Source organism: Coccinella septempunctata, chromosome 9, assembly GCF_907165205.1.
Source record: "Coccinella septempunctata chromosome 9, icCocSept1.1, whole genome shotgun sequence".
NCBI classification, from domain to species: Eukaryota; Metazoa; Arthropoda; class Insecta; order Coleoptera; family Coccinellidae; genus Coccinella; species Coccinella septempunctata.
In genome coordinates, this window is record NC_058197.1 from 14,371,331 (window position 1) to 14,394,927 (window position 23,597).

Here is a 23,597-nt window from a genome sequence, read left to right on the forward strand (position 1 = left end):
GATGGATTTAGTTGGAGGTATTACGAGGAAATTAAAGGCTCACCTTGTCCTCTTTTTCTTCAATGGGTAGGACAACACCGTGGAATATTTCTCCATGGGTGCTCCCAATGCAAACAACCTGGGGTGTCGAGTTGAGGCAAACAATCGAGCAGGCTCTCTTGTCAAAGGGGAAAAAATTGTTGGGCATCAGTGGTATTGGACCCTTGACCGTGTAGCCTTTCCTGAAAGGAGAACCTGGTTATTGAATAGGCATTTTATGGTTGCGGAAAAAACAAACGATAAAAGATTACAACAAATATGAGTACATACTTTTCGTAGAGTGGAATATCCACTGTTGTGATTATAAAATCTGCCGACAGAACATAAACTGGCCAATTGAAGTTAGAATAGTTCTCCCTTTCCTTCATCTTCTCACTCTTCTTGATGAACGACTGCTGTTGATGTACTGGTATCAGAGATTCGGTATCGGTGAAAGGATCTCTAACTCTCACCAGGGATTGATCAGGAGATTCTGAAAAGGAAAAAATTGATTCCTTCCGAAACTTTTAAAGAGATTTTTATCAACCTTTTTCTTTGTCCCTAGTTGTTGGCCTTTTTTCTGCCTCTTTCTCGTTTATTTCTGGGTGTCCAAAATCGAAGTCTACAGCTATTTCGCCAAGGGCACCCAAGAAGGTCATCTTCGAACAGGGAACCTTAGCCATGGGCTTATCACCAACCACGAAGGTGCCTATGCATACAACCTCATCTTCCACTTGGTACAACCTGAAAAAAAGAGCTTGTTTATGTATAAGTTTGTTCAATTAAAGTCATTAAGTTTCGTGTTTCCTAGAACCATTTCCAGGACTTTTTGGGACAAGAATTGGGTCTAATAGGGGTTGAACTTACCTTAAGGTGTTGTCTGAAGTGAGGAGGAGGACATGATTGTCCTTGACGCTTCCTGGATGGAATTTGACTTGAAGGACTTCGACGTCATCAGTGCACATGAACAGTCTTTCATCTAGGCTGAAAGTTCTGCAACGAGAGTGGACAATATTTATGTAATCGTCGAAAAATCTTCAAATTGCAATATAAATTAAAAAATATGAGCATATCAAAACGAAAAGAAGAGTTTTTGAATTGGAATTGAATAGGACACGAAATTAATTTCGATTGCAAGAATAATCTCATGGTGATTGAGCTACAGTGACAAGGAGAAAAGGCAAATCTGCCAAATTACCAATTCTCTCATTGAAATTTAAAATGATATATTTTATACAATTTTGTGGTGTGTCAAGATGGATATGGCTAGTGTTCTAAACCCAAAGAGAAGAGTTCGTAGATTGTTTTAAGGGGAAGAATGAACTGCGATCTTGAGGTCTATGAGAGCTGCTCTCATCATCTAGAGTTTGCCCTTCAGTTTTGGAGTTCTACTATAATTGTACTATCTGGAATGGATCCAATGATGTTGAGTCATCTCTACTACAAGTTGGAGTCAGTTAGACACCTGTGCGAGCTATTTCTTCTGATCGGAGGAGACTCCAGTTCACTTAAGCCTTCTGCTAGGTCAGGTGTTTGCGTATCCGTAGACTTTGATTGATTCTTAAGCAGTAGGTAAACCAACAGGATTCAAGTGAGTATGGAAAGTTCCATTTTGAAGCTCAAAGTTGGGACGAAGACTGTAGTTATCTAGACTTCCTCACAGTCAGGTTGTTCAATCTGTGACTTGCTGATCTAGCTTCAACTAGTATTTGTAGATCGGGGAGGGTAAGTAGCATCTCTTGAGTTAATCTAACCTAAATATGACATTTGACAATCAGATAGATTGGCAATTAGTGTGGGTATCAGTACAAGCCTATAAATATCCGAAATTTAACCAAGTTCACTCAAATAAAGTGATTGCGATGATACAATCATTAGTCGTTTGCGCCAACGAATCATGACAGTAGCAGAATCGCAGGATGAATTCTGATTTCCGCCATCACGGTACATACCGGCGTATGACCGCCAACCCCATCCCCTATCTTTAATAAAAGAAACCCCTCACGCCGCAGTAACTCATTAGTTTTCCTCATTATCTAATCTGGTTTTAATTATTTTTTCTGGTCTGGTATCCCGGCAATTAGGTATCCTCAATTTGTGTACGGAATTATCAATGCAGGTGGCGTGCACGGAAAAATGGCGGTCGGGTTGATATTAAGGGTTTTTTCCACGGCCTGTCGCGATAACAGAATCGGTACCTAACGACCTTAGAGTGGTTTTTAGGGTAGAGGGAGTTATTCGGTGTGCTGTCTCGTTCTGCTGGTATATGGACACGGTGAATGACACTTCACAATTATGATGGCGTATAGCATATTTTATCGAAGAACTCACCATGTTCGATAGCGTGAAAAGGGCCGTTTTAATAAGAATTAATTCAGATGCATACCATTGCCATCGTCAGGACAAATAAATGGAGAACGTTCCACCGAAGAAGAGCAGATGTTGACCATTGTTTCGGTCTCAGTGGACCTCGTCAGAGTAACACAGTTCCTTCACCGTGGTGGGGCTGGCCGTAGAGTTAAAAGTGGTAAAACAATTTTTCGAGCGATTCAGATTTTTAGAGGATATGTTAATTGGACCCAAGCTACTTTTCAAGAGACTGACAATTCGGACGTGACGCAGGGTCACAGCGATCCTTTGAAAATGCAAAGAAAATCGTTACTTTTACATACTCTAGCGTGCCAGATTTTCATACAGATTGTTAATCTCGGTGTTGCAGACGTGTTGATCCATTAATCTGACACTAATCAGGGGGGTTTTCTTAATGTGACAGTTTGAAGATGATAACGAGGCGTTTTTTTAAATATTTCCTATCCTGTACCTCTAAACTATTCTGTAATCATTCTGGAAGTTGTAGATGATAAAATTCTATACAACTTTTGTCTGAAGCAATTTTACATACTCTTAACCGTTTTCGAATTAGAGGACGATAAGGGTGAGGAGCTTAGCCACACATGCGAAAGGCCAAGGTCAGTGTTGAAACCCAGTCTAATGTATATTCATTCCCATATATCTCAAAAACGTTTGAGCGTAGAAAAAATTGCTTCGGACAAAATTTGTAGGAAATGTTATGCTCTACAACTTTTATAATGAATGCGAAAACAATTTGAAGCCTAGGAGAGGAAATAATTGAAAAAAAAAACTGATTTTTATGACCTTTATGGCCAATTTTTATTGTTTCGGCATGCTGAAACTGCCAGATTATATTTTTCCGTTATGTGAATTGAATCATTAGCTTCAAAATTAGAAAAAAGCCACCCAGCTTGAGAATGTACATTTGACGTTTGAAGTTTGGCGCCCTCCCACACATTTTCGTGAAGCTTACATTGTCAGATTAAGTGAATATTAACTTTTTAACATGTAATTAACCACATATATCACAATCTGACAGGCTCGGGTATGTACAAAAGTCGTTTTTTCAATTATTCTGACAGGCTGTACTAGAAAATTCCCCTATATACAGGTCTAATTTTTGGTAGAGGTACTCTACAGGGTCCAAAGTATCTCTCCTTATATTAATCTGACACGCTCGAGTAAATCCCGAATTTTCCCACTGGGTGGCGCTCGAGTACTACTCGATAATACTCGATAATACTCAGAAGCGCCTGCCAGTATTCAATTAGGGTCCGTCAATTCCAAACGTTTTCAATCGTAGAGGGAGCTGTGTAGCTCTGACAGGGTCAAATGAGACCGAAACCATTGTCAGCATCTGCTCTTCATCGGTGGAACGTTTCCTATTTAGTTGTCCTGACGATGGCAAATTGGCCAGTGATAGCGTGATCATTCTTTAATGTAAATTGTTTTCTTTACTCGACATTTCCATTGAAAGTTCGAACAACGTCAGAAGTATAAAAAAACAGATTTAAAACGCTGTCGCCCCAACAAATCACGATCCTCGACCTGTCCATAACGACGCCGGCATTCCGGCCCGAGGACCAACAATGAAAATTTCAGATTTCATCCCCCATTCCACAGCGATCGGATCAGGCCGTTCCCCAACCCTTCCGATCGTAAAAATTAATGTGTTCCCCGCAAGAAAAACGCGGACGTTCGTTCGTAGGTCCCGTCAAGATTTATTGACTTTGACGACAGTAGCGTCCAGCCGGACCACGGTCGGTCGGGGAGGGGGAGAAAAGGACCGTTTTTACGACCTTTTCTCGCGGACGTAATCGATAGGGGATGCGTGGATGCATATAGATGCGGGTAGGGCCGGAAGGAAAAGGGTTAGATTTCTTTCTGCGGACGCTGCGGCCGCCGGGGGGCCCTGGGGGTGAGGGAGGTACGGTCCGAGCGGTGGAGAGAAGCTTCCGAAAGGCATTAATACGCGAGATGAACGGTGGAAGGGGATGCGGATTTTATGTGGAGGGTGGGAGGTTCATAATTTCTTTTTACTGCATTAGTGAACTCCTAAAAATCGGGAAAACATAAAATGCGAATGTGGAAAGAAGTAATTCTGGGGCCCTTTTGCATTAAACAGTATGAGGTGCTCTCGAATTTTACTCTTAAAATGAGGGAAGTTCAATTCAGCAATTCAGCTTTTAGTTCAACTAAGAATTTTCATCATGTATCGACTATATCAGTTTGTTATGACTCTAGCTTTGCGGCTTTCACACTCCTCTCCAGAGGAAAATTCACTTATCTCAGATATCAAAAGGATTAAGCTCTGTTGGAGCCTTTTCCAGGTTTTTGGGCTCGTGGTGGTGGTCGGGTCCGGGTCGCTCCTCGGCTCCCTGCCGTCGGTTGGATTCCTGATCCACCCGCACTTCCTGTCGGAGCAGACGGTGTTCCTCTGCATTCCCCATGTACTTGCGTACAGTTCTCGCCGTTCCCAGCAGTACCGCCTTCTGCATGACTCTATAGATATTTTCGTCCAACTGAAGTTTCCTCAAGTTCTCTAGTAGTTTCTTCGGTATCAGGCCTGTCGATGAAATGACAATAGGGATAGTCTTGATATCTTTCAGCTTCCACTGTCTCCTGGTTTGTTCTTCGAGATTGAAATTTTTTCAGTGTGTCCATCCAGAAGACAGTTATTATTTGGAATCGCCACGTCGATGAATAGTGCTGTGTCCTCATCCTTATTGAGCAATATGAGGTCTGGTCGATTGTGGGTTATTTTCCAGTCTGTCAGAACCGTGCGATCCCAATAGAGCTTGTGATGTTCATTTTCCAATACAGCATCCGGATGGTAATTGTAAAAAGGAACCTTTTTCGAACTTAGAACTCAGAAGTTGGTGTTTTAATGCCAATTCTTGGTGAAGAATCTTCGAAACAGCATCATGTCTACTCTTGTTCCCCGTGCCTGCGAACTTCTGACATCCCCCGGTGATGTGTTGGATAGTTTCATGTGACGCACAGCCATAACGACGGCTATCGTACTTTACTGAGGGATCCTTGGCGATATATTTCATGTAGTTCCTTGTCGGAGTCACCTGGTCCTGGATGGTGAGGATGAAGCCCTCTGTCTCGGGAAAAAACCTTCCGGAAGTCAACCAGCAGTTCGACGCAGATATGTCGACGTAATCATGATTGACCTCGTTCTGGTGCCTTCCATGCAAAGGTTTGCCCAATAAGTTACGAATTCTGCTTTCTACAAATTGTTTCCAAGTGGTCCTGTTGTAGCTTCAACGGAGTAGAACTATCAGCAACACAAACAACTCGATAGAGTTCTGATGAAGCAGCCTTGTTCAGGAAATATTATTATTTGAATCGGTATCATTGTGGCTATGTTAGCCTTCCGGGAACTGCAACCATGTAGATCCTTTGTTCTCAACCCTCCTCATTCATAGCAATTCAAAGAGGTCGTAAATAGTGTTGATAAAACCGAAAACAACCTTAGGAGCCTTGGCCGTTACCTCGAGAGTATCCAGGACCGTTTCCACATATGAATGGATCTTAGGCCAGCTAGCTCTGGACGCTTGCATACCATATGTTCAGCTGGTTCTTCTTCTGATCCACAGAACCTACAGATCTCATCTGCTGACTTTCCCCGGTACAAATGATATTTGTACCGACAGTGCCTGTCAGCAGTCCCACCATCACCCGAATCTTAGCTCGTGACATCTTCAGCAGTTTTCTGGTATAGGTAGGTGAAATCATCACGAATTTCATTGACTGATTAAGTCCAGGAGTGTTCTCCAGAGGGTTTTTTTTTGTTGCTCAACTCCCATTATTGGACCGCTGTCTTATATTGGTATTTTCCAAGCCCACAGAAAAGCTCAGGTCCAGCAGGTGTTAACCTTGATGCTCTTCTTGCAAGTCATCGGCTTTTTCATTTCCTTCAACACCACAATGCCCTGGTGCCCACAATAGAGTCACTTTAATGCCTCTGCCCAGTTGCTTTAAGGTATTATGGCATTCCCATGTCAGTAGAGATCCTGGCAGTGTGATTCCAGGGACCTCAGCTTGGCCTGGCTGTCCGTGGTGATGAGATATGAGCCCTTTGAGGTTCAATTTAAGACACATCTGAGCGCATACGTAAACAGCCAGTTTCTCGGTCTGTAAAATTGAGGGTTCACTTCCCAGGGCTTTAGAAATCCTCAGTTTAGGTCCATATACGCCAATACCGGTGCCCCTCTCTGGTTTTGATCCATCAGTAAACCATGTGGATGACCTTTTGTCCAGACGATTCACGAAACTTATTGCACTAGGACGGTCAGTTGTGACCGTTTCAAGGACGCTCCGAGATCGAAGATGACTGGCAACATTCGATGGTTTTTCGAAGAGGTTTGAGTCCAGTTGATTCAACATCCTCAACCCAATTTCCTGGTTGGAGATTCCAATTAAGAGAATTCCTTATCCTAATGCAAGCGTCAGGCTCCTCCAATAGGTGCGTCAGCGTAATTGACAGTTGAGCCATACCCCCACGTTCTGAAGTAAATCCTCAATTACACCTATATACTTCTTCTCCAGCGTCCCAGTCACAAACACCCTCAGCAATCGGACATTTCCCGCATTTACTCACGATCCACGGAACGGTCGAATGCCCTCTCTCGTCCCGACTACGTTGTCGTCAATAAATATGGGGGCACTTGAAAAACACGACTGCCCGAATATAAAAGTGGCAACTCAAGCAGGCACTCGGCTAATTCTGCAAATTTAAGGACCGGATGGGGTGGCGGGCGGTTAATAATGGATGGCTTCAAACCCTTCCACTGGTCTACCTTTTTTGCCGTTCCACCTGACCCTTTTCGTTGCCATCGCCAGTGTCGTACGTGACGAGTCACAGTCGTTTGACGTTTCTCTCTTTGACGGTTACGAGGTTAGGGATAAACGAGGGGGGATTATGAGGGTGGGGAAGGAAGCCACTAGATTAAGAGAATTACGACGTTCCATCTGACTTCGCAGCCAAAACAGATTATTCTGGAGATGTTGTGGGTTCGACACGTGTGACAGTTCAAGAGGAAGAAGAGTCCGCGACTTTACTCCCCTCCAAGGAACTGGGTGGCAGGTGATACACATGACACCTCTTGGCAAAGCCCACACGGATGTTATGAGCAGCCTTCCCTTGTTCATCGCAGTTGCAGTGCTCAAGGCGAAGGGTGTTCAGGAGTATAGAAAATCTTGTCAACCTATGTTAAGACTGAGCTATTTTGTACTCGAGTGTGAACATGTGGAACAAATTTGTATAAAAAACTAGTGTTTTTGTTGGTGAGACCACCAGAGAAAAGTAGCCGAAAGATCCAAGGTTACTGGGTCTGGATGATTCTAGCTCTACCTCTCTCCTAAGTCCATGATGCCAGTTGGCGACACCTTTCAACGTTGATGAAACAACTTGAATTTCCATTCCGACTGTCAGAAATATTCAGCGTTTCATCACAACCTAGAACCCGGCCTCTAACATATCTTAATATTTCAACGTGAAAGGGTGAAACTGCCCCCTACCAACCACCCCCAAAAATACGATTTCGTCATCTGCCGTCTTATCCATTACCGTCGTTGGCGAGGCGGCAAGATTGTCGTCGTTGAAACATGTCACATTATCATTTCGCGAGACGACCTCGCCGAATAAATATCGTAAATCCGCCACTTTAGTGCGTCGGTGGCAGGGCCGTAGACCCGCCGCGTCTTATTTTCCGCCCCTAATTAAAATTTCTTTTCATTATCGCCCGCTACGACGTCTTTCTGCGAATTTATTCAGAGGAGGTTAGGTGGACTAATTAATATGCGAAGTTGAGTGAGTGGAAGACCACCCCCCGGGAGACGCTGGAAGAAGACACGTGGCTCCGGTGGGGGTGGTATCGAGTAGAACGAATTCATGGTGGTGACATTGAAAATTTGCTGAATTGTGTGAAGATTTGGTTATGTTTCACCATTAACATATGTCTTCATCGACAACACTAGGGCACAGTTTTTGTTCAGGGGCCAATTTATTGAGGATGAATAGAAATTTCCAGGGAGAGTAGAAAAAAGTAGACTCTTGTTCACTCAAAGCAAGATATTCTTGCTTTGATCTTAAACTTCTTAGCGGATTCCTTACAGGGCATTGTGGCCTCAGAAAGCCCCTAGTGAGAGTGGTTTCAGGAGAACCTAACTAGTAAAGATTCTGTGGCAGTAGGATGAAACTCCAGATCATCTGGTGACAGAGTGCCTCGCCATTGCCAGTCAACCCAGAAACTTCTTTGGACTGGCTGTGTGAATCCAGAGCCCTCAGCTCTCAGCGTTACTTGGCTATTCCTTGTCGTGTAGATGTTCGTCTCCCTGAGCTTATCTTGCAGGGGCTGGCGCTGAAATATACGGGGCAAGCACCACACTATCGTTAGGCTCTTGCTCTGATGGATCAAAAATCAGAAAGGGGCACAGGCATTGGCGTATATGGACCTAAACTGAGGATCTATAAGCCGTGGGAATTGAACCCTCTATTTTACAGACCGAGACACTGGCTGTTTACGTATGTGCTCAGGAGTGTCTTAAAATGAACCTCAAAGGGGTGCAAATCTATATCACCACGGACAGCCAGGCCACGCTGGGGTCCCTGAAATCACACTGCCAGGGATCTCTGCTGACATGGTGCCGTAATAACATAAAGCAACTGGCCAGAGGCAATGAAGTGACTCTACTATGGGTACCAGAGCGTTGTGGTGTTGAATGAAAGGAAAAAGCCAATGAACTTCCAAAAAACATCAAGGTTAACACCTGCTGGACCTGAGCCTTTCTGTAGGTTTGGAAAAGACCAATATAAGCCAGCGGTCCAACAATGAGAGTTGAACAACAGAATAACCATGTGAAGAAACACTCCTGGACTTACTCAGTCAAAGAAATTCATGATGATTTCACCGACCTACAGCAGAAAACTGCTAAAGCTGTCACGAGCTGAGCTTCGTCTGATGGTGGGACTGCTGACAGGGCACTGTCCATATGGGGGAGTCAGCAGATGAGTCTTGTAGGCTCTATGGATTAGAAGCTAAACTGCTGTACACATGGTATGAAGTGTCCAGAGCTGGCTAGCCTAAGAACCATTCATATGGGGAAACCGGTCCTGGATACTCACGAGATAACGCCCACGGCCCTTAGGGATGTTGTCGGTTTTATCAACAGCATTGACGATCTCCTTGGGTTCCTATGAATGAGTAGGGTAGAGAACAAAAGATCTTCATAGTTGCAGTTCTAGAAAGGCTAATAGAGCCACAAATAATAATAAATTATAGGGTCATGCAGAAAGCAGTACTGCTGGGAACGGCGAGAACTGTACGCAAGTACATGGGGAATTCAGAGGAACACCGTCTGCTTCGATAGGAAGTGCGGGTGGATCAGGAATCCAACCGACAGCAAGGAGCCAAGGAGCGACCACCACCACGAGCCCGAAAACCTGGAAAGGGCTTTAACAGAGTTTGATCCTTTTGATATCTGAGATATCTGGAATAAGTGAATGTTCCTCCGGAGGGGAGTGTGGAAGCCGCAAGGCTTAAGTCATATTGATAATCTATCCAGGGTTTTCCTTCTACTGCTTTGACTTGCCTTAGTATGCCAGACTATTGCCAGAGGGTTGATACACACAACCTCTGGAGGTAGCTGTCTTTGGAATGAGAACCTCTAAGCGAGTTTTTCCAGATTATGAAGATCTAGAAGAAGAACGTGAGGACTGGATAATAATTATATCTCAATAAGTATTGGTGTATTAGCTTCCTCGTTTTCCTTGATTCCTCAGTGACCTGGGGAAAGCGAAAAGACCTTGTTATTCTTGCCTTTGGCAACCCAAATTCATTTTTAAATTGACCACATGATAGATCACTTCTCTGATAGTATCTGCACTGTTAGAATATATTGCTCTACGTCTCTGAAACCTTCTCCTCATTGTCTTACATGGCGCAGTATTGCGTGAGTGAACCTCCACGTGACCCTGATGATGGCAATGTTGAATCATTTCAGAAAAGCCATCCATCACCTTTAACCCTTCGGTTGAGAAGATAAAACCCAATAAAGACCAACACGCTGGTGGAGAGTAACGACACCACCCCTATTCACCTCTCTTTCGGTGGAAATTCAGTAAAACCGCCACGTCTGCATTACTATCAGACGTGGAACGATATCAGCGGATTTCTAGGACTCAAAACCCGAGACGCAAACAACGGGGGGGTGGGGCCCAAACGGCCGAAGTTATACCGGATGAGGATTAAAAGTACGCCGTTTCAAACTCAAAGGGCAATTATCGAGATTATGACATCGTTTTAATGTACACGGCGGCACATCCGAAGAATTCCGACTTAAATCCGTAACGGGCGTCCGAAGAAGGTGCGAATTAACTGCGGGGGGTGGCCTCGGGAAGGGTTAGAATGCTGATGCGGATGAATAATCTCCACGGTTAGTTTTTGACTCGATTTAGCATTCGCGGGAGTCTAAAAAGGGGGTTAGTTAGCGCAATTCGTACGGACTCTGAATTGGAATAGATGCAACATGCATAATTGGCAACGAAGCAGGGACGCGTATTTATAAACCTTTTCGTAACTTCAAAAATTTTAATTTCTCGTGAAGAAATACGACAAAAGAAACCTAGAGAGTCGAATATCCACCTATTTATTTCCACTCAAAACAAAACTTCCACTCTTTCTCCGGTTATTCGTCTAGAAACGCATTAAAACCCTTAATTTCGCGAAATTGTTGCCCCCGAACAATCCACGTGAAATATTAACCGGTTGTACAACTGGTAATACTTTATCCGTTTCCAGTCCCACCCCCCCATTGGAGTTATGACCCGTCCTATGAATACTAAGTGACCGTAAGTGAGAGAAAACTGCCCGAAATTCGAACGTCGAGAGAGCGGGCCGCAACACCGTCCATTTTTATTAATGACGCGAGGTCCCCGAAGAAAATAAATTAGGAGGGACGGGACGGGTACGAATCCCCAATTAGGCCCTTATGCGGGGGATGCGCGAGCGTTTTTTGATTGCTAATAAAAAAATTGTATCGAGTGCATGTGTTCTGGGTTTTAATTCGGACATAGGGGATGGGTTGTCTGGGTTTTTCCAGGAAAAATGGGGAGGGTTGCTTCGCGGGATGCTAGTGATGATGCATGTTCAACAAAGAGGCGTTTACACGTTGATTTTGGGGTAGATTTCGAATAAACTTCTCGAAAATCTCGAAATTCTCGAAAAGAGTTGCAAATGGAATGAAGTAGATGGTCGTTTTTACACGTTCAAAGCGTATAGCCAGGCATACAAGGATGTATTGATATCTAGTTAGCCTAGACCAGTTCCATGCACAAAAAAAAATATTGCGTTACCATAGCAACGAACACAAACTCATTAGAAGTGTCAGTGTGAAGTTTTGGGTCAAAAAAGTAAACCAGAGTTACGCAATGAATTAAAAGAAAGAAGATGTCCATCGAAAAATAGGAGTATCGAGCCATCATCAAAAGTCTAGAAGGGGGTTAGTTAGCGAAATTCGTACGGACTCTGAATTGGAAAAGATGCAACACGCATAATTGGCGAAGAAGCTAGGACGCGTATTTATAAAGGGTTAAGAGGTAAGCAGATTTACGAAATTATGCTTAATACCCTTGGTGATCAATGTCCTTCGTACGCGACTATAAAAAATTGGACTGCAAGCTTCAAAAGAGGTAAATTTTCCATTGAAGATGATGACCGATCGAGAAGGCCGGTTTCTGTGTCAGTCACTGAAAATATCGATGCAGTTCATGACATGATTTTATCAGACCGTCGAATTGGGCTAAAACGGATATCTGAAGCACTGAATATTTCATACGAACGCGTTCATCATATAGTTCACGTCAATTTGGAGATGAGAAAAATTGCTGCAAAATGGATGCCCAAATGTTTGAATGTTGACCAAAAGCGTGCAAAGGTAGAAGCATCGAGTTCGATCTGTGCTCGATTTGAAAACGACGTAGACTTCTTAAACCGAATTGTTACTATGAATGAGACTTGGGTACATTTCTAGGATCCAGAAACAAAGCGACAATCGATGGAATGGCAACACTCTGGTTCTCCAAGACCTAAGAAGTTTCATATCCAAAAATCTGCTGGAAAAGTTCTTGCTTCATTTTTTTGGGATTGGCATGGAGTAATTATGATTGATTTTTTGTATAAGGGTAGAACAATAACCGTAGATTACTATTCGACATTACTGACCACTCTACGGGAAAAAATTAAAGAGAAAAGACGCGGAAAGCTATCCAAAGGTGCTCTGGTTTTGAAGGACAACGCCCCTGCAAACAAATCTCATGTTTCCATGCGAAAAATTCGTGATTTAGGGTTTGAATTACTAGAGAACTTCCCCCTTATTCACCAGATTTGGCTCCATCCCACTATCATCTCTTTCCTCAACTGAAAAAAAATTTAAAATGTCGTAAATTTTCTTCCAACGAGGAGGTAATAAAAGATGTGGAGGTCTGGTTAGCAGAGCAAGAAGAAACATTTTTTTTGAAAAGTCTAGAGACGTTGCAGGTTCGCTATAATAAATGTATCCAATTAAGGGGACAATATGTTGAGTAATGAAATATTTTGACACTGAAATTTTGTTTGGCTCTATAGTAGGCTGAGAATTTTCCAATATATCCTCGTAAAATGAAGGTTTTTCCATATGGTAGGGCCACTGATGATGAAGAACGAACCCACTACGACGATCCAAAAAGGATCAAATCCATTCGTGATGCGAACACTCGTTGTACAAAAGACTTACACCATTCGTTACTCCACGACAAAGGAGGAACAAGAAGAATGTACCTGGAAGACATTCTCTCGGACGAATGAATCACCCGCATGCATCATCCCTCGTCAAATTCCCTCCAGGCGTATCGTATTCAAAACCTGCGTCTATCCCTAACACCCCCCGAACACGAACTATCGTGTTCAACTCCTCTAACTTTACATCATATATTCGTGAAGACGACATCCAGCCTATATCTGCCTATCGCTGAGTGTCGGTTGACTTATTCAACATTACGGTACATTCTTACCCTGGTCACTTCGAGGGGGGATGGCGAACGGTGAAATATTCAGGGGGACATCCATCGTCACGTACATGGATTGTCAGCCGGATGGGCTTTGGACATGCGATCTTCCAATTCGTACGCACGATACGGCCTGATTGAATTCCGTAGTCTGCGATGTTTTATGGCAGGCATCTTGTTATTGCTATCGGGAGTTTTCAGCCAGCGATACACGGAGACGAAAAGAGGGTGGTCCATACGTTTGAACGTTGGCAGTATTGGTAACCTCGACATGATGAGTAGGAAACTGTCAGCTTGTGAAGTCCATGCCTCATCAGGGTTTACAGAGGCACAATGGATCACTCCACTTATCTGAAGTTTATGATCTAGACTTCTAGACAAAGAACCGGTGCTGTCATATGAACCTACCTCTAGAGATTATGTATTCTTTTCATGAACAGCATAGTTTTAGCAGAGGTAACCTAACATATATGTCCTCTGCTCGAATACCAGTTGTTCTGATATAGCTAAAACTGCTGAAGTTGTTTATTCGAGAGTGCTCATCAGTAAAATTGATCTTCAACATATGGAATTTCTCTTTCTCTCTCTTCTACGATCTCCTCGATAACCTGGTTAACGAGATCCGACAAAAAACGACTTATCCTAACTTTCGACGTGTGCCAAGCAGAGGAAACAGTTTTCTATCTTCTCCCCCGTCCCATTTCCGGTTTATCCCCGTATCCGAAGCTCCGGATGAGTTATCTGTTCTTCCTGAATAATTTATCGAAAATCGTGTAATAAAGTAAGCCATCAGAGGTGTCGGTCGGGGGGGTAGGCTGATACATATTAAAGCGACCTGCTCGAATGGCCTCTCTCGCCAGTAGCGCGCTCCGAACGCCGCAAAAGCCCATATCTTATCATCAGAGCCGGCCTTGGGCTCATTGTTTATTCATTAATTAATCTATATCTAGCCGGGTTTGCGCCCTGGACCTGATTGTCGGATGCTGACGTTGGATTTCCTGAGGAGCCATGCAGTCGATGGAGGCTTGAGAGGTCGTTGGATGAAATTTAGGGTTTTTTGGGTGGAATCTTTCCATGTCCATGAATGGTATGGCTTTTCCACAGAACCACCTATGATTCATATTTTCCTGATCCTCCATAGGTATGGAAGTATTCCTCAGATGCTCTGTGAGCTTGAACGAGTTCAGTGAATCCGTCGTGTTCTGTTTAGGCTTTGTCACTGTGCCTTACGCTACCTTAGGCACATCACTGTTAATTTGAACCCAACAGTGAATGGTGGTCCGTACCCGTATGGACTAGAAAAATTCTTCTCTAGCCCGGGATCGAACTCAGTACCTTGCGGTTGCGAAATACGGAGCCGACGCTTCAAACCACCAAGCCACGGACGCTATACGAATCGATTAAATTGCGATGAATAACTTCTTTCTGTTCTGCTTTTGTTAAATCGGTGGTTTTCAGCCCCCCAATGTTTACCTTCGACCGAAACCCAATCGGCTACCGTACAGGCAGTTTTATTAGGCGAATTTACTGAGTGAACTTCCGGATTGACCCCGTCGAATGTCTGTTTAACGCCTTTTGTTGGATTGAGTTGAATTTTTGATAACTTGCGGCTAACGACTCTTGTTTTTTTTACGCGCGCCCGCTCGTAAAAATATGGCGAATATCGCATCGGCATCGATAAAAAAAAATATAATGCCGATGAATTTTTCAGGTACTTCGTCGATTTCCCGGTTTTATCGGTCGTAACAAAGTTGTGCGATTGCTGGCAGTAGGAAATTGGTGGTTGATGCGTCCATAAAGTGATATCGTGGGAGATGCAATATCGGGAGAACCCCTTCATGAGGAATGGCTCATCACTCGTTTACAGTTAGGTGAAACATTAGTCTGAGGGGCCCATATTCAGCTTTAGCTAAGCTCCACTGACTTATAATTTCTTAGTGTGCCCTCCTGTGACTGAAGAGACCCAACCGTGTCCTACAGATCCTTCCACACTCCGGGCATGAAAAGTCACCAACGAGATTTGGCAGTCGCTGTATTCTTCTCGAGTCTACATTATAGCTGTGGACCAAAGATCTTCACTGTGATCTATCTAACGCTAGTTGTCCCCAGTTATGATTGGCATTAACCGATTTTAGGGATTGATGTAGTATATCCTTATACCTCTTATATTGGCTTTCAGGTTTCCGAGCTCCCTCTGTGAATTCGCCATACAGAGATATTTTGGGGAGTCTTGTCTCTTGCATCCTCAGAATGTGGCCGCCCCATCTGAGTCGGGCCTGCGTTACTTGAGCCTCAATTGTTGTACAACTCGCGCGCTGCAAGACTTCTGCATTCGAAACTTTGTGGAACCATCTGATTACATTATTTGTCTTAGATGACGTTGTTGCGTTTGTTCAAGTTGTTTAATATGTCGCCCGTAGGGCGTCCAGCTTTCGCTTCCGTAGTGCTGTCTTGGTCTTCAGATTGAGGTCGGTTTTTGAAACACTCCGTCCTTTAGCTTCCAGAATGGCCGTGATGCTGAATTGATACGGCTGTGTATTTCCGTGTCTAGGTTAGCCCTAGTATTTATGAAGCTTCATAAGTATTTGAACTGCTCGACCTGTTCTAGAGTTTCATCCTCCAGGCTGATATCTGTTTGAATGCTTTCTGGCGATCTTACCAGAATTTTGGTCTTGTCAATATTGAGTCTAAAGCTTCGTATACATCGTGTCCAACATCTGTAGATCCTCTGAGCTACTAGCGATAAGTGCGCAGTCGTCTGCATATGTAGTTTTCTCTGGGTTTCAATGGAAAGAACCTCGAGAAGAAGCTTCGGTAGAGGCTAGCGCTGGAATATATGGGACAAACACCAAGTGTTCATTGGCGTTAGGCTCCTGATTGAGTGTTTTTCTGGCAGAAATACTTTTTTACTTCAGTCTCTTTTACTTTTTGATTTCGACTCTAATTGTGTGCACGACAAGCCGTTCAACAAATTCATAAATAATTTTGTATTGCGAGTATTAGTGCTCTTAGCAATTAAATTTCAGTTCTAGTTTGTTTTCCGCGAGTGCCTGAAATAAAGGAGGTAGGTCCCCGTCTTTACCGTCCAGTTTCTTCATTAGACCTACACCGGTTACTTCTTTGACACTGCTGTACTGTATCGCTTTCTGTTACATTTTATCGTACTTTACCCTGTTTCGCGAGTCTGACTTTTCCCTTCGCTATCAGTCATGGCGCGTAAGCCCTTGGGGTACTGAAGGGAAAGTCCCGTCAACCCCCCTGTCCGCGTTCCGCGTCATAAGTGTTGAATCCGAAATCTCTTCTTTTCTATCAGTCATGGCGCGTAAGCCCTTGGGGTAAAGAATAAGAGATACCGCTCGTCGTCAGTGAAATCCCGTAGTTGCGCTAAAAATAGACCTTTTCTTCGTTATCAGTCATGGAGCGTAAGCCCTTGGGGTAGCGAATAAAAGTCTCGAATAGATCCGCCCTGGATGTGTTTCTTTTCATTGAAGAAATACAATTAATTACATCCCGATACCGTATAGCTAGTCATTTCACTTCGCGAGGTCATCCTTCGTATCCATTTCGTCAGTTCTGGTTGGCGCATTTAATTGAACAACCTTTGATTTTCACTGTACCCGTTATAAACTTTACAAAGTGCTCGTGACCGTATAGAATTTCCCAAATGTATGTTTGCTGATAGATTCGCTCATATTTCATACCTACACATATCTCCGTTGTACATATAATCAGTTTCCCAAGGTGTGAATAAACTAGTACATAATTTGATTTTGACTACTTCGTTATCGCTGCCACCCTAGATAACAGCGCACTCTGTCTCCGACTAGCAGCTACTCTATGGTAGGTTTGCTATTCTTCCTAGTGAAAAGAATAGCTGGCGCTCGAGATAAGTTTCCTCCGAGGTAACCACGTTACAGAGGACTTAGCCTGCTTGAAGTCCTCTCAGATACTGGAGTCCATTGAAACTATGGAGCTGGAGGGGGAACTGTGGGTAAGGCAATTGTGGGAAGAGCTCTGATGGGCGGCAAAATAAACCTTAAGGTCGCAGTGGAATGTAACTCCCTCACCAAACTACAACATCGGCTATTGTTGGCCGAATAAAGCTCTTAGCATACTGAAAATCCGAAGAAAACGACAACAAAGAACCGCCGATACGTATTCGACGCTTCCCAAACTTCCGGATAACCCCACCGTTAATCACCCGCGAATCCGCCCCTTATCATCGGATCGCCGCTGCGACCGAGCGTCCGCGACATCGGAATCCAAACACCATAACTCAAAGACGGACGATCGGATCGCTGCCGACTCAGCGAGTCGCCGTTCGCCTGACCGGGTCCAGATAAAAAAGCGATCGCGCATTAACGGCCCGAGCAGCACTCGCGATCGACGATCGCGCACGTATTCCGGCCGTCGTTCGACGGCCGACAATCGGGCGGGAGGGGGATTGATGGGACGGATCGTTTATTTTTATGTTTGCGGACCGCGCTTCGGCACATCCGATACGGCGCGAATGTATCGCCTAATCGCGGGCGTTCATGACGCGGCCGTAGGGGTCGGGGGATGGCTGGAGGAGGTGAGTTATCCGTTTGAGGGTATTGATGGGTGGTCGTTTTTTGGCGACGTTGCTTTTTGGGGTCGTTGGTCGAGGTGGAGGTGCTGACTGGTCGATTTTGAACATGCTGTTTAAGGGCGAGATGAATTCTCATGAAGAGTCCCTAACAGTGAGCCTTGGACAAGGTTGGGCAAGCTGGTCTGCTCAAATAAACTTCTAGCAATAGAATTCTCTCCTGGATTCTGCCAGTGAGCTCACAAACTCACAGTGAGTGTGAGTCTTTGACTCGTACGAATATTTTGACAGTAGATTCTTGAGGTGAAAAGAAACACTTTTTTCCTTTACCATTTTTTCTGAATCGGCTCGGTTTAAAAGATACAGGTTGTTGAAAATCCATAGAAAAATGTTATTTTTAGTTCTAACTCACAAACGGTTTTATCGAATGAAATGAATTTCGGAATATAGTTTGTTATTTATTTGATGAATCTTTTTGGAACACAAGATATCAGCCACATCTTCCAGTTTCCTCATTATGGCCATTACGTTCTATAAAAGTACCAGAAATTCAGAGAACCCAACACTTGAAACTAAGTTGAACTCTATCTAATGAATATTTGAACGCTTTGTAAAATAAAAGTATTCTTCATATTTTCTTGTATAATGAGCCGTTTTCGAGTAATTCGTTGTTCAAAAATTAAACAGTATCTGCGAAATTTGAAAAATTGTGTACTTTGGCTGAATACAACTCTGTTTAAACGATAAACTGATGTGTAGTGTTACAGATTTAACTAGTTATTCTGAAGGTTATTCTGTTTTTCCAGGGTTGGCACAGCTCATTATGAAAACTTGAAATGGCTATATCTTTTTATCAGAGCTGAATCGGAAAAAATGATTTGGGAAAAAAGTGTTTCTTTTGACCTCAAGAATCTAGCGTTGAAATATTTGTACGATTCACCAGTGTTTCCAAAGGTGAGGCTTTTTTTCGACAGAATGCAGAACTCATCAACAAAAAATGCTGTGAGTTCCATAAACATGACACAAGACACAAGAACACTCTTGAATATCCAATTCACAGAACTTCAAAATTCCAAAAATCACCACTGTATAACGGCATTAAACTTTTAAATCACTTGCCTGACAGATTCAAGACCTTACCTTATAATGTTTTCAAAAAAGAAGTTAAGAAGTTTCTGTTGATCAACTGCTTTTATAGTTTTATTGTAAACGTAATCAATTTTCTAATTTTACATAAGTTCAAATTGCTATTCTAATTTTATATAAGTTTATATTGTTATTGTGAAACTGTATGACCTGTCCCATACAATGGTTGTTTGTCTGAGGGGATGTAATAAACTTATTCTTATTCATCAAAATGAGTCGTTTAAACAAAAATTGTCTATATAAAATATTCAAGATGGCTGAGATACAACTCCTAGAAGTTCGACAAAATTTCATTGAATTTCAAGGCACTGTGGAAGGTGACTCCGGCATCGCAAAAACGAAACAAAACATAAACATATGTATGGACAATGAATGGTTCAGTACCAAGTTCATCGGATTAGATGCATCAGGTCTCTTTTGAGAGAATCATAATTGTTGTATAATGTTATTTAGGGTGAAAAAACATGTCGTGAAAATGGCATGAAGTGGGGAAACATCATATCGCTTTTTCAACATAACTAACATATGCACTTTCAAGAAACTGACTCGATTTTCAACATTTTTTTTTTCACCCTAAATTGCACGTTACAACAATTATGATTCTCTCAAAAGTGACCTGATGCATCTAATCCGATGAACTTGGTACTGAACCATTCATTGTCCAGCCGTATGTTTATGTTTTGTTTCGTTTTTGCGATGCCAGAGTCACCTTCCACAGTCCCTTACTTGAAATTCTATGAAATTTTAGTCGAACTTAGCCATCTTGGATATTTTATATAGACAATTGTTGGTTAAACGACTTATTTTGATGAGTTCCACCTGTATATTGAGGATGTCTTACGTTAATAATCGTTATTTTAAAACAACATTCTGCCCTCAGCCTCCAGCATTAACTAGCTTCATGAATTCACATAATTTTTAGTCGCTTTCAACCCATCTTAGATTAACAATTTACTATTTTTAATTACATCGGTCATTTTCTTGAGGAGTTTGAATACCAGGACAACTTTACTCATTTCGAATCGAAAAACGCTTACCGGCGTCTTATTTTCATTAGTCGGCTAATGAAAATCCAGTACGAAACTTTCGCCCATTAAGTCCACCGACAGGTGCATCGGCGTCTTTGCCGTTGTCACTGGCGCAACCTCCTCAACCTCCTTGGCCGAAACTCCCATCGAAACGAGCGAAAACTAATCACAACTTTCGAGTTAGTCACGACGTGGCAGTTATTTACATAATAGCAGCTGTACTTTATGACCTCTTTACCATTAGGTGTCCCTCTTTATTATATCACCTTTTCCAGAAGTCCCGCAACAGGGCGTGACAGATTTCACAATATATCACATATTCAACATGCTTATCTATCATTGAGAGGGAATATTTTTGAGAAATGGTTGAAGCTGTCACTGTGAAGCAATACTTGAGGTAGTTGTGAGCTAGAACTCGCATTGTCAAGCTACTCTGCTAAATCACATGCTGCTTGGAGAAGAACTAACAAGAGACTCTACACACACCAATCGGCGGATTCTATGTCAGGTCAGTCCCTGAAAATATCGATGATGATTCTATCAGACCTTCGAATTGTGCTGAAACGGATATGTGAAGCACTGACTAAAAGGATCCCCAAATGATTGAATGTTGATCAAAAGCGTGCAAGGGTAGAAGCATCGCATTCGATTTGTGCTCGATTTGAAAACGATGTTGACTTCTTCAACCGAATTGTTGCTATGGATGAGACTTGGGTACATTTCTACGATCCAGAAACAAAGCAACAATCGATGGAATGGCTCCATTTGATTACCATCTCTTTCCTCAACTGGAAAGAAGTTTGAAAAGGCGTTCATATTCTTCCAACGAGTAGGTAATAGAAGCTGTGTAGGTCTGGTTTGCAGAGCAAGATAAAACATTTTTTTGGAAAGGCCTAGAGACGTTGCAGGTTCGCTGTAATAAATGTATCCAATCCAGAGGGGAATATGTTGAGTATTGAAATATTTTGACATTGAAATATTCTTTGGTTCTATAGTAGGCTAAGAATTTTTCAATATATCCTCGTACAAATATGAACCTTGTGCAATGACTGAAGGAAATTCCATTAATAGCGAAATCTTTGAGTTTTCGCTAACGTTGTAATCAAAGATGTTGATATAGTGTCCTCCTATTGCAAGTATAATATTATAACCCCAGCAAAATTCCATAAACCTGTCTTCGTGTTACAACACGACGACACCATTTCAAACTTCTGAAGGGCGGTCGTCGAGATCGAAGAGCGCCGCAGCCGCCAACAATAGCTAGCTGAACATACAGGAAACATTATTTGGGACCGCTGTTAATCCGGTGTTATATTAGGGAAGTTTTGTTGGGAATACATTAGAGGCGGGACACGGGTTTCTTCCATACAGCCAGAGTGGCATTATTTAAACTTCCCCGCGCGAAGAAATATTTTATAATTTATCGTAAGTAAACGTTGCTCCTAATTGCTGTTGGAAGTTCGGGATTGTCTCCCTTGCACCCCTTCGACCCCCCCTGTCGTTCCGCTAGGTGGAACCGTGGACCCGTGGCAGTCGGAGGTATATCATTCTCCTCATTGATATCGTGTCTTATATTCCATGAATTTCTGAAACGGATACAGATGCCGGCGTATTATCCTGCTTTCTGGGCGTTCTCCCTTCGTTTCGAGGAATATTCTGGGGTTTAGGAAGGTTTTTCCATGAATTCGCGAATGCAAATGAGTACGGGTGATGAATAGTGATCTACCCATTAGGATCTTTTGACTTCTTGACATACCAATTGGTCAAAACTACACTTATGAACGAATCTAATGGAATGGTCCATCTATATCTATCAGGTAAATCTACCTCAAAGGCGAATCTACCTGAAACGGCAATTTAGCTGATAGACGACTCTACAGACTGGGGGAATCTAACCAATGGAAGAATCTATTCAATACCTAATGGGCGAATTTACTTATAAGGCAAATCTACCTCATTGGCGAATCTACTTGAAAGGCGAATATATCTGATAGGCTAGTCTACCCAACAGAAGAATCTACTAAATACCTAATAGGTTAACCTGTCATCTTATGGTCGAATCTACCTAATCAGCAAATCTACTTATTAGGCGAATCTACTTTATGGGCACATCTACCTTTGGATGATTGGCGTAATTGCATACTACGCGAATCTTCCGTATAGGCAAATTTAGCTGATGGGTGAAAATTCTTTAGGCAAATCTACATAAAAGACTAATCCACCTGTTTTTAGTGGCCGCATGCAACAATATTGTAATATTACTAGGCTTGACGTCGAATCTACCTTATGGATGAGTCTACCTTATGAGTTATTCTATATACATATAAGGCGAATCTACATACTACACGAATTTACCAACTAGGAGAATCTACTTTATATCCAATAGGCGCATAACCCTTATCTTTTGGGCTAATCTACCCAAAAGGCGAATCTACCTGATAGCCGAATCTACCTAAAAGGCGAATCTTCCTGTTTTTAGTGACTGCATGCAACAATATTGTACTTTTATTTGGCTTCACCTCGAATCTACCTTATGGATGAGTCTACCTTATGAGCTATTCTATATACATATAAGGCGAATCTACATACTACACGAATTTGCCAACTTGGAGAATCTACTTTATATCCAATAAGCGAATATACCTTATCTTATGGGCTGATCTACTCAAAAGGCGAATCTACCTGATAGCCGAATCTACCTCAAAGACGAATCTTCCTGTTTTTAGTGGCTGCATGCAACAATATTGTAAGCTTATTTGGCTTCACGTCTAATCTACCTTATGGGTGAGTCTACCTTATGAGCAATTCTATATACATATAAGGCGAATCTACATACTACACGAATTTGCCAACTTGGAGAATCTACTTAATATCCAATAGGTGAATATACCTTATCTTATGGGCTGATCTACCCACCACCAAAAGGCGAATCTACCTGATAGCCGAATCTCTTGGCTCACTAGTATGCTGAGTTCCATTATCGTATAACCTGGACTCTCGATTATTGAATATCTACGATTATTTATCATTTCTATTACGAAATTAGACAATTGTGATTTAACATAGGAAGGAAATTATGTTATTGTGGAATAAAGCTTCGTCTGCTTGAGTGAAATGAAGCTAAGAGTATGTTCTTTATCATTGATTCATCTCGTTCATATTTCGTTTCAGATTTTGATCTGAAAGTGTGTCTAACATAATATTTTCAATGATTTTCACAGCATGGACGATCGCTATAAGGTTCAACCGTTTTCAGTGTCAGCGCGCAACAATGTTACAACCTTATTTGGCCCGACGTCGAATCCACCTCCTTGCGGTCTAATCTTAGTTCGCCTGCTACGATAAAATTTGAATTTATTGAGTGTCGAAGGCACCCTCACCACATCCACCGTTCTCACCGTTTCCGGATTATCCCAGGGGAAATACGGGTGTA

The 23,597-nt window shown here is 42.6% G+C and overlaps 1 protein-coding gene across 2 annotated transcripts in view; it reads right to left on the reverse strand.

Moving 5' to 3' along the window:
- The window catches only part of LOC123320528 (nuclear pore complex protein Nup88), a 146,121-nt gene that overhangs the window by 1,778 nt on the left and 120,746 nt on the right, over positions 1-23,597 (reverse strand). For both annotated transcript variants that reach the window (XM_044907876.1, XM_044907875.1), the window contains exons 3-6: positions 886-1,011; positions 566-762; positions 310-511; positions 44-221 (exon numbers count right to left, since the gene is read on the reverse strand). In XM_044907876.1, coding sequence (XP_044763811.1) covers positions 44-221; positions 310-511; positions 566-762; positions 886-1,011 — 703 coding nt within the window. The remainder of the gene's footprint in view (positions 1-43; positions 222-309; positions 512-565; positions 763-885; positions 1,012-23,597) is intronic.